Source organism: Podarcis tiliguerta (assembly GCF_965153285.1).
Source record: "Podarcis tiliguerta genome assembly, chromosome: 6".
Classification (NCBI taxonomy): Eukaryota; Metazoa; Chordata; class Lepidosauria; order Squamata; family Lacertidae; genus Podarcis; species Podarcis tiliguerta.
In genome coordinates this window covers 8,139,960-8,152,081 of record NC_139539.1, presented here as the reverse complement: position 1 = coordinate 8,152,081, position 12,122 = coordinate 8,139,960, and the positions used below count along the sequence as shown (strand labels likewise).

Sequence of the window (12,122 nt, the reverse complement as noted above, 5' to 3'; positions counted from 1 at the left end):
ATGACATTGAAAGGCAATAGTTCGGTACGTGCGAAGATTACAGAAACAAATACTTCCCTTTCCTTGGCTCTGATCCAGGAAACAAATCATATAATATTAAAATGCTGCTGTTTCATTTAGCATAAGGTATTCTCGTGTACTCATGGATTATTAATTACACAGACCCTGCAGAGGCTATCAGAAGGAAGTCTTTAGCAAGAGATGGCCGACTTAAAAAGGAATGATTTGTTCTCATTTCTGCGTGCTTTAATTCCAAAGTGGCTGTTTTTTAACAGATATTTGGGATTTAATATTTATGCATTGGTTATAGTGGTTTTTGTACTTTTAAGAGGCAGGTGATCTATGAACAAAAAGTGGGGGAATGCAGCTTTTTTTTAGTTTGTTAAACCTTACATCTCACGGCAACTCTGACGGAAAGGGGGCGGCCTTATGCAGTTGCCACCACATCTAAATCTATTACTCCCCACCCCACCCATATCACCACCTCCATTTCCTCAGATTTAAACAACACTGTAGGGAGACTGGGAACATGGGACTTATAGTTTAGCTAGAGTTTACAGACAAGAGGTTTCCCCGGTCCACTGACAGGCTCGGTGCACTGGACTTGAATCTTGGCCTCCTTCCAATGTTGCGCATCATACACATGATGTCACAGGCAGGCCCCAACGCTGAACATTCCCCAGTGTTCCCAAGCCAGCACCTCTGACTGAGAGCCCAACCAGACTATATCCAACAGGCCCTTCCAAGGGAAGATGGCCTCACAGATGAGCTGCTTTTAACGGAAACTCATTGATCAACCCTTCTCTCGTCAAAATAAACACCCCAAAATGCTTCTGATGAGTCTTTGGGTTTCTGGAAAGCTTTCAAAGCCACTTTTCCAAAGCAAATTTGTGCAGAATGGCACCTTACTTGTTGTAGAGAACAATGTCCGGCCTCCAAATGAGCTCAGAGGGAATTCGTATAGAAGTCACGTTTTCGTAGTCCTCAGGATCCCAGCGTAGCTTATAATCGTGCCACTCCTGCAAACCCAAACAAAAGTGTTTTTTTATATATATATATTAAAAAAATCAGCATAGTTAATTGGACTAAAAAGTGAAAATGAAACTAATTAGCATCTTGAGAAAATGAATTACCATCCGGCAATTTGCAGCATTAAGCGTGGGTACGAAACACTGCATGCTAATTTGTGTAACAGGATCCCAGCTGTAGCCAGCTCTGTTGCAGCCCCATTTCCCAGGGAGACAAACCCCATTCTGTGTGAAAGGCAGGGCTCTGAGAGACTTCAAATGAAACCCGCCTTGAACAAACAGTGCCAGCCTCTGTGGTCTAAACCATTGAGCCTCTTGGGCTTGCCAGTCGGAAGGTCAGCGGTTCGAATCCCCGCGATGGGGTGAGCTCCCGTTGCTCAGTCCCTGCTCCTGCCAACCTAGCAGTTCGAAAGCACGCCAGTGCAAGTAGAAAAATAGGCACCACTGCGGCGGGAAGGTAAATGGCATTTCCGTGAACTCTGGTTTCCGTCACGGTGTCCCTTTGTGCCTGAGCGCTGCCACCCCATAGAAACCTTTGACTGGACTTAACCATCCAGGGGTCCTTTACTTTTACCTTACTGCTCTGGCATGCTGTACAGTGGCCATCACATATGGGGCAAACAGCAGGAGGAAGGGGCTGGGAGGAAGGGGGTGCAAGATTTCCAGGTCAACAAGGCCCCTTTTTAGAGTCAGGGTGGGTGTTAACTAGGGCTTGTGTGAGCATGCCAAATTCTCTTTTTGCTTGGTTTCTCATTTCTCCAATCTTATGTTTAGTTCTCCACATTTCCAGATCAGTTTGCAATTTCTTTTTAAAAAGGTCCTCCTGAAAACTCATCAGCATTTCCGGGCAGAAATTCTAACATTTGTATGCATTTTTGCCTATTTCATTTTTTTAAAAAAATTATTTTTTGCAAAAGCAATTTCCCCTAATGTATTTCGTATGCTGTGTCATTCATTTAAGGCATTTATATACTGCCTAATCATGAGCATTTCTAAGGAAAGCGCATGAAAAATAAACCAGGCCAAGCATAAAACAATAAGCGGACTTCTCTCAGTATACCTGCAGGAGCATCCTCATCCCCATCGTTCTGCTTGGACACTGAGGTCCAGCTCTGAGGGTCTTCTGCTGGTTCCCTCATTGCGAGAAGCAAAGTTACAGGGAACTAGGCAGAGGGCCTTCTTGGTAATGGCACCCTCCCTGCGGAATGCCCTTCCTTCAGATGTCAAGAAGATAAAGAATCATGTAACTTTTAAAAGACATCTGAAGGCAGCCCTGTACTGGCATGTTTTTAACATTTGATGTTTTTGATTATATTTTTAGATATGCTGTAAGCCACCCAGAGAGTGACTGGGGAAACAGCCAGATGGGCTGGGTATAAATAATAAAATTATTATTATTATTATTATTATTATTATTATTATTATTAGCCTACTGAAATAAAAAAGTTATTGCTATGTGCCTGAAGTTCAGCAAGGAAGGTGCCATAGGCTGAATGCACTGAGTGCATATATTTTCACTAATATGCACATTTTTGTGCACCCTTGCACAATGTTGTGCGCAATGCTTGCATGGGAGAGCTGCATTGCACTGTCACCCTTGTATAGACTTTGCACCTGAAATATGTCAGCTGGTAGCTAAAAATGAAATCTTTGCTCTTTCATCAATGGTGCAACATTCCCTTCCATTTTGTGTTGCCTCGTTTCCCCTCTTAATTCCACATTGTTTTTTTTTTCATTGAAGAAACACATCCGTTGGCCAGTTGAAGACAAATATCTGAATGCATTCCAGTGCTGAGTTCCTGAGCACTACTGAAATGGAGCTGTGCAACTGCATTCGTATTTGCCCTTGAAAACATCCCACTGGATTACACCCTCTATTTTCTCAACAGACAAAAAGTGAGGCATTTGTAGGGGGGGACTGAGAAATATGGGATAAACATCTTGGTTGACTCACTTGTTTCACCCACACGTTCGTGGTCATCATTTGGTTTTTTTCATCCTGGAGAGGGGGAGAAAGAGGGGGGAAGTCTGAGTTTCAAGAAGAACAGCCACTGTCCACAAACAGCTCCTGAAATAGCAGCTTTCATTGCTGCCGTCACCAGTAATCTCAGTAATAAATGTATTTAAGCATCAGCTAAAAAAATGAGAAGGGTGGCACTGTGGGTTAAACCACAGAGCCTAGGACTTGCCGATCAGAAGGTCGGCAGTTCGAATCCCTGTGACACGGTGAGCTCCCGTTGCTCGGTCCCTGCTCCTGCCAACCTAGCAGTTCGAAAGCACGTCAAAGTGCAAGTAGATAAATAGGTACCACTCCGGCAGGAAGGTAAACGGCATTTCCGTGCGCTGCCCTGGTTCGCCAGAAGTGGCTTAGTCATGCTGGCCACATGACTTGGATGCTGTACGCCGGCTCCCTCGGCCAATAAATTGAGATGAGCGCTGCAACCCCAGAGTCGTCCGCGACTGAACCTAATGGTCAGGGGTCCCTTTACCTTTACCGAAAAGAATGAGATGTTTCCAAACGTCTTAGCTTCATGTAAAACAGAATGCATCTGCTTCTCTGCTGCTCAGCAAGCAAGCCTAGCAGCCTGATCCAGAGGCTGTGTACCCGGGGGCAGGGCTAGCCGTCCACGGCGAGTGGCGAGCACCCCAGGGGGCGGGGCGGTGATGTCACCCCCCCTCAGGGATGGCACCTGGGGCATGCCACACCCACCGCAGCCCCCTTCCTCCGCCAGTGGCCTGATCTCATGCAGTTTCTCTAACAGCTTGCACTATGGGGGCTATGATTCTATTAGCCACTGAAGGCTCCGGGAGGGCAGCACTTTAGCCTGGCATCCATCCAGTATGTTTCCGAGCACAATTCAAAGTGTTGGTGCTGACCTTTAAAGCCCTAAATGGCTTTGGTCCAGTATATCTGAAGAAGCGTCTCCACCCTCATCGTTCTACCCGGACGCTGAGGTCCAGCACCGAGGGCCTTCTGGCGGTTCTCTCGCTGCGAGAAGCCAAGTTACAGGGAACCAGGCAGAGGGCCTTCTCGGTAGTGGCGCCCACCTTGTGGAAAGCCCTCCCAGCAGATGTCAAAGGGAAAAACAACTACCAGACTTTTAGAAGACATCTGAAGGCAGCCCTGTTTAGGGACACTTTTAATGTTTGATGCATTACGGTATTTTAATATTTTGTTGGAAGCCGCCCAGAGTGGCTGGGGAAGCCCAGCCAGATGGGCAGGGTATAAATAATATATTATTATTATTATTATTATTATTATTATTATTATTATTATTATCCACCCATTTATTGGTCATGAGGCTGAGCAAACAGGACCTGAGCACAAAAGCACTCTCCTCTCCTGTGGTTTCCAGCAATTCGTATTCAGAATCATTGCGACCTCCAAGTGCGGTGCCAGAGCAGCATAGTCATTGTGCTTAGTATCCATCAATAGCTCTCCCTTCCTGCGTTCCTGCATTGCACGGGGTTGCAATAGATGATCCTTCAGGTCTCTTCCAACTCTACAATTGGTGGCTATCGCCATCTCTTGTGGGAATGAGTTCCCTTGTTTAGCTGTGTGCTGCCTCCCTCCCTCCGACCCTAGCCTGCAAATCTCCCCGTTGAGAGGGCAGAAAATGGCTGTTCCCGTCTCTCCCCTCTTGTCACTGCTGCTCACAGGGAGCATCAACAGGGCAGTGGCCACAAGGAGGAGGGCTCAGTGAATCGGGGTCAGCAGTGGGGTCCCTTCTGGAGTGTGGGCCTGGGCAAGTTACTCTTCATCCTGGAGAAGAGTGACTAGTGGGGTGCCACAGGGTTCTGTCTTTGGCCCGGTCTTATTCAACATCTTTATCAACGACTTGGATGATGGACTCAAGGGCATCCTGATCAAATTTGCAGATGACACCAAACTGGGAGGGGTGGCTAACACCCCAGAGGACAGGATCACACTTCAAAACGACCTTGACAGATTAGAGAACTGGGCCAAAACAAACAGGATGAACTTTAACAGGGAGAAATGTAAAGTATTGCACTTGGGCAAAAAAAATGAGAGTACTGTGAGTACTGTGTCCAGTTCTGGGCACCACAGTTCAAGAAGGACACTGACAAACTGGAATGTGTCCAGAGGAGGGCAACCAAAATGGTCAAAGGCCTGGAAACGATGCCTTATGAGGAACGCCTAAGGGAGCTGGGCATATTTAGCCTGGAGAAGAGGAGGTTAAGGGGTGATATGATAGCCATGTTCAAATATATAAAAGGATGTCACATAGAGGAGGCAGAAAGGTTGTTTTCTGCTGCTCCAGAGAAGCGGACACGGAGCAATGGATCCAAACTACAAGAAAGAAGATTCCACCTAAACATTAGGAAGAACTTCCTGACAGTAAGAGCTGTTCGACAGTGGAATTTGCTGCCAAGGAGTGTGGTGGAGTCTCCTTCTTTGGAGGTCTTTAAGCAGAGGCTTGACAACCATATGTCAGGAGTGCTCTGATGGTGTTTCCTGCTTGGCAGTGGGTTGGACTCAATGGCCCTTGTGGTCTCTTCCAACTCTATGATTCTATGATTCTAAGTGACGGGTGTTGCTGACTTCTGACACCAGCCCTGCTTGAATCCCCCCCTCCGCATGTATTCAGAGGGAAGGGTCTGTAGCTCAGTGGTTAGACTCCTGCTTTGCATGTAGAAGGTAACCCTGCCTGAAACCCTAGAGCAGGCTTTCTCAACCAGATGTTGTTGAACTACAACTCCCATCATCCCTAGCTAGCAAGGTCAGAGCTCAGGGATGATGGGAGTTGTAGTCCAACAACATCTGGGGACCCACAGGTTGAGAACTGCTGCCTAGGAAGTCACTGCCAATCAGTGTAGACAAACTATGGTACCTTGGTACTCAAACAACTTGGAACCCAAACACTTCAAACCCGGAAGTAAGTAAGTCAACATCAACTTTGTTGGACTGGTCATGTTGCTCAGATGCCTGATTATCGTCTTCTAAAGGAACTACTCTATTCCGAATTTAAAAGTGGAAAGCGTAATGCTGGTGGTCAACAAAAGAGATTTAAAGACTCTCTCAAGGCAAATTTTAAAAATGTAGTATAAACACTGACAATTGGGAAACACTGGCCTGCGAGCACTCCTGTTGGAGAACAGCCTTTACCAAAGGTGTCATGGGCTTTGAAGACACTCAAACTCAGGACAAAAGGGAGAAATGCGCTAAGAGGAAGGCATGCTTGGCAAATCCACACCGTGATCAACTCCCACCCGGAAACCAATGTCCCCACTGTGGAAGGACGTGTGGATCCAGAATTGGCCTCCACAGTCATTTATGGACTCATTGTTAAAACCGAGTTTATGGAAGACAATCTTGCTCGGCTACGAGTGATCACAGAAGAAGAAGAAGAAGAAGAAGAAGAAGAAGAAGAAGAAGAAGAAGAAGAAGAAGAAGAAGAAGAAGAAGAAGAAGGGACAATACAGTGGTACCTTGGTACTCAAACAACTTGGAACCCAAACACTGCAAACCTGGAAGTAAGTGTTCCAGTTTGCAAACTTTTTTTTGAAGCTGAACATGCTCCGTTTCGAGTGTTACACTTCCATTTTGAGTGCCGCACTTCCCTTTTGAGTGTTACGCTGAGGTCTGTCTGATTTTGCTATTTATTTTGCCTTTTTGCGGCTCTTTTTGTTTTGCTTTTGTGACTGTGTGGAACCCAGTTCAGCTACTGATGGATTGATTGTATGACTGCAGTACATTGTTTTTTGCTTTCATTTTATGGATCAATAGTCCTGTTAGATAGTAAAAATTCATGTTAAATTGCTGTTTTAGGGGTTGTTTTTGAAAGTCTGGAACTGATTAATCCATTTTGCATTACTTTCTATAGGAAAGCACACCTTGGCTTTGGAATGCTTTGGTTTTGGAGTGGACTTCCGGAATGGATTAAGTTTGAGAACCAAGGTACCACTGTACTGGGCTAGATGGACCAATTGTCTGGCTCCGTGTAAGGCAGGTTCCTATCTTTCTGTCCAGGTCCCCACCTCCTTTATTTGTTTAAATACACGTTCAAAACAAAGAAATAACATTTCCTGTTATTTGCCCCCAACAGGATAGCTGCATAAGGTGCTAAGCCAGCATACTGTGCTTTTATTTTCACCCCAATAAATTTATCTTGATTGGTATTGGAATAGTGTGATCTTTATCCTGTATCCAAATGGTCCATTAACTCCCTATAAAGAGGCAGATTAATTCTTTACTCTTGGCATTTCGCTCGTCTCCTGACAATGCTCTCCTCCCCATTTCCTTCCATTTGTTTTAAGTGGGGAAGATACTTTGGGAGGGGGCCACATCAGCTATACAAAATCAGCCTTGATTTGTTTTTTTAAAAAATCAGCCGGGAAGGAACAGTTGCAGGCAAGATTAGGAGATGAGGTTTGGGCAGGGGCAGACCAAAGTTATTCATACGAGGGTTTTTAAAAGGGATTTGGAGGACAAAAATTGGCAGCTCCTTTGTTTGTTTGTTTGTTTAAATAGAGTCTCTCAAAGGATTGGAAGGGATAGGTGTAAAGAGTGTAAAGTATAAAGCTAAAGGTAAAGGGACCCCTGACCATTAGGTCTAGTTGTGACCAACTCTGGGGTTGCGGCGTTCATCTCTCTTTATTGGCCGAGGGAGCCAGTGTACAGTTTCCGGGTCATGTGGCCAGCATGGCTAAGCCGCTTCTGGTGAACCAGAGCAGCGTACAGAAATGCCGTTTACCTTCCCGCCAGAGTGGTACCTATTTATCTACTTGCACTTTGATGTGCTTTCGAACTGCTAGGTTGGCAGGAGCAGGGACCAAGCAACGGGAGCTCACCCCGTCGCGGGGATTTGAACCGCCGACCTTCTGATCAGTAAGTCCTAGGCTCTGTGGTTTAACCCACAGCGCCACCCGCGTCCTAGTGTAAAGTATAGATTCAAATAAACCAAAGGATATGCAAATATTAAAATGGTTAGACAAAGCAGAGCATAGAGATTGATGGATCTGTCAAAATGTCATGTTCTCTCAGTTTCTCATTTTTCCAATTTTCAGTTTCATTTGCTGCATTTTCTCATCAGTTTGATTTTAAAAAAAACAAACAAACAAAAAGACCTCATGAAAATTCAGCAGCATTTCTCCTAGTAGGTATTTTTGCAAGCAATTTCCACTGACTGCTGGGGGGGGGTTGTGGGGGGGAGGGAGGAGCAGGGAACTAGATCTGAAATGAATATTCACAAATGTTTAAAATGCAACATTTCTTTTTCCTGATGCCATTCTGCATTATCCATTTTTAAAGGAAAACTGAAATTTGCATCTGGATGTGAAAGGACGTAACTCAGCAATTGAAATTCATGTACATTAGATGGGTTAGCACCTCTTGATTTTGTCTGATGTTGGCAGGCTTTAGATATAGATATAGTGCCAAATACTAATTGTAAATAAACAACACAGAAAGTTTGAAAATCACGATGATCTATCACTCCATATTTTTTAAATATTTTATTTTCAAATTTTATAATCACAATATTTTAAAATTGAATACTTTTCCAAAAGTACAATATAGGCTTCCCCCCACCCCTCCCCTGGATTCCAATTTCCTCCCCCGATGTCTTGCATCTTATTTCATTTCTCCAAACCCCTTGTTTTCCCTCTAATTTATCCAAATTTATTTTGCTCTAATTTACCCTCTAATTTATCCTAATTTCCAGTTATATGCTTTCATAAATGTTATATCAAACCTCCTGCAATATATTTACAGTGGTCTAATCTATCACTCCATATTGCCATCCACTAACTATGGCTTGGCAACCATCAAATCCTGCAATGTATCAGATTATTAATTAAATTGCATTAGGGAGGTCCAATATAGATGTCCAAACTTTGGAGAACAATAGACCATTGAAAGAACAACTTGAGAACGTTCCACACCCAAAGGTTTGCAGAGGAGATGTTGGCAGTGATTTCATTTCAACTCCAGTTCAAACTGCGGGCTAAGCACCACGTCCAATGTATATCTGATGATGCCCCTTGAGGTATAACTCTGTTGGTGAGCACACAATTATCTCTCTAGCCTTGCCTAGAATTAATAAGAGAGAAAATTGGGCTGACAGGTCCCAGGAAGCCAGTCTCAGGGGTCAGCAGTTAGTACTCAGGCTATATTATTGTGGCTGCTGAATGCAAGTTTTTATGGGACAATCATAAATTTAGATCCATGGCGCTGGAGGGGGCTCTCAAATAGGGGACTATGACAGCTGGACTCTGGTGATTAATCCCTGAACAACCAGGGACATCTGCCAAACTGAAAGCCATGGATACCTTCCAGTAGGGATTATTGCAGCCTTGTTATCTGATAAGCATGGCTGGCATTGGCAGGTGACACAAGAGCCCAATGGGAGTTGACACTGGAGGTTAAATCTTCAGGATCCACTGAGGCTTTTTAGACTGAACCATTGTAACCAACGACACATACCCTTTAACACGCCATAGAGCAGGGCTTGGCAAAGTTTTTGTGGCTTGGGCTGGTTCATGGTCCTGCAGACGCACACAGACATGTGCAAACGCTAATTCTGGTGCTCCTTCCGGCGCGGAGGAGGTGTGTGCAGCTACCTGCAGCCAATGTGCAGCTTCCTGCAGCCAATGGGAAGCCGGCCAGAGTCGCAGAAGGCGGTCCCCACTCTGCTGGTTTAGTGCGGCACACAGCAGCCGACTGAGCAGGTGGCAGGGGTCCCTGAGCAGGCGGCGGGGTCCATGGGCCAGTTAAATGACCCTCATGGGCCACTTGTGCCCCATGGGCCTTAGGTTACTGACCCCTGCCATAGAGGAAAAGAGGGGCATGCTATTTTAACATCATAGCTGATGTTAGAAGCCCACCTAGACAAACAGCATGCTATTCCCCAGAAAAACAGCATGCTATTGTTGAAGTTTCCAATCCACCTGTAATACCCTCCAACATTTCTCTGATGAAAATAGCGGTATCCTATTCAATAATGACAATATTTTATTTATACCCCACCCATCTGACTGGGCTGCCCCAACATAACTCCATGCCATCCAACATTTTTACAATGAAAATAGGGACATTCTACCACACACCCCAGGGACACGGGTGGCGCTGTGGGTTAAACCACAGAGCCTCGGGCTTGCCAATCAGAAGGTCGGCAGTTCGAATCCCCGTGACGGGGTGAGCTCCCGTTGCTCAGTCCCTGCTCCTCCCAGCCTAGCAGTCTGAAAGCACGAAGTGCAAGTAGATAAATAGGCAGAAAGGTAAACGGCATTTCCGTGCGCTGCTCTGGTTCGCCAGAAGCAGCTTAGTCATGCTGGCCACATGACCCGGAAGCTGTATGCCGGCTCCCTCGGCCAATAAAGCAAGATGAGCGCTGCAACCCCAGAGTCAGTCACGACTAGACCTAATGGTCAGGGGTCCCTTTACCGTACCAGACACCCCAAACATTTCTCCGACGAAAGAGGGACGTCCTAAGGAAAAGCGGGACATTCTGGGATCAAATGAGAAACCGGGACAGCTTTTGTAAATGCAGGACTGTCCCCGGAAACTAGGGACACTTGGAGGGTCTGCCTGTATTCATTCGCCCTGCCTTCCACTATTTTATTTTATTTTTAATCTTGACAGATTTATACTATGAAAACATTGTAGCCCCGCAATGCGATGATATCAACAATTCAAAATATGCCCCGGCAGCTGAGATCTACGAACTGGCAAGTTGTGGACTCCAGACTGCACCATGGCTGTCCCTTAACCTGACATCTCCAGCCATGCTTTTGCAGAGGGCATCTAACATCACCCCTACCACATGCACAGAACCACTTGGCTTGAGAGCAGTACATGTGAAAAGGATCTAGGAGTCTTGGTTGACCACAAACTTGACATGAGCCAACAGTGTGACGCGGCAGCTAAAAAAGCCAATGCAATTCTGGGCTGCATCAATAGGAGTATAGCATCTAGATCAAGGGAAGTAATAGTGCCACTGTATTCTGCTCTGGCCAGACCTCACCTGGAGTACTGTGTCCAGTTCTGGGCACCACAGTTCAAGAAGGACACTGACAAACTGGAACGTGCCCAGAGGACGGCAACCAAAATGGTCAAAGGCCTGGAAACGATGCCTTATGAGGAATGGCTAAGGGAGCTGGGCAGGTTTAGCCTGGAGAAGAGGAGGTTAAGGGGTGATATGATAGCCATGTTCAAATATATAAAAGGATGTCACATAGCACATAGAGGAGGGAGAAAGGTTGTTTTCTGCTGCTCCAGAGAAGCGGACACGGAGCAATGGATCCAAACTACAAGAAAGAAGATTCCACCTAAACATTAGGAAGAACTTCCTGACAGTAAGAGCTGTTTGACAGTGGAATTTGCTGCCAAGGAGTGTGGTGGAGTCTCCTTCTTTGGAGGTCTTTAAGCAGAGGCTTGACAACCATATGTCAGGAGTGCTCTGATGGTGTTTCCTGCTTGGCAGGGGGTTGGACTCGATGACCCTTGTGGTCTCTTCCAACTCTATGATTCTATGATTCTAAGTTGTGGACTCGAGACTGCACCATGTCCCTTAACCTGACATCTCCAGCCATGCTTTTGCAGAGGGCATCTAACGTCACCCCTACCACATGCACAGAACCACTTCATTGCTTGACATGGGATGACTGATGGGTGCACCCACTGCTCTGAAAAGCAATACCTTTTCTGAGGATGTGAGAAAGCCCTCTCAGTGTGGTTATACTCATGACAACCCATTCGCTGAACGCACAAATGTCTGTGAAGCAGCCCCACGACTAAGAATAGTGACGCCGTCTCCCCCTTTCATCTTCAGTTGCACGTTCTAAATCAATTTTCTTTCTCTACCCTTTTCCTTCTGACCAGGACCAGGCTGCCCATGAGGCGGAATGAAGCAGCTCAACTCGGGCAGGAGAATCCGGCGGGGCGGTACCTCTGAGGTACCACCACTGCCAGGGTTGTGTGGCAGCTGCAGCTGTGGGGTTGGCTTCTGGTGAGATGTCTCTGGAAGCCGCCACAGCTGCATGACCCTGATAAGTGAGGCTTTGCGGGTCTGGCACCTTCCCATTTTGCCTCAGGCAGCCAAAGGCGACATGCCACCCCTGCTTCTAACACTT

General features: G+C 46.0%; 2 protein-coding genes across 4 annotated transcripts in view; both read right to left on the bottom strand.

Annotated features, from left to right (window-relative positions):
• PTK6 (protein tyrosine kinase 6) overlaps window positions 1–12,122 on the bottom strand; it is a 736,207-nt gene that overhangs the window by 221,444 nt on the left and 502,641 nt on the right. The window lies entirely within an intron of this gene.
• CHRNA4 (cholinergic receptor nicotinic alpha 4 subunit) overlaps window positions 1–12,122 on the bottom strand; it is an 85,269-nt gene that overhangs the window by 44,596 nt on the left and 28,551 nt on the right. For both annotated transcript variants that reach the window (XM_083447418.1, XM_083447419.1), the window contains exons 3-4: window positions 2,983–3,027; window positions 910–1,019 (exon numbers count right to left, since the gene is read on the bottom strand). In XM_083447418.1, the coding sequence (XP_083303544.1) occupies window positions 910–1,019; window positions 2,983–3,027 (155 nt within the window). The remainder of the gene's footprint in view (window positions 1–909; window positions 1,020–2,982; window positions 3,028–12,122) is intronic.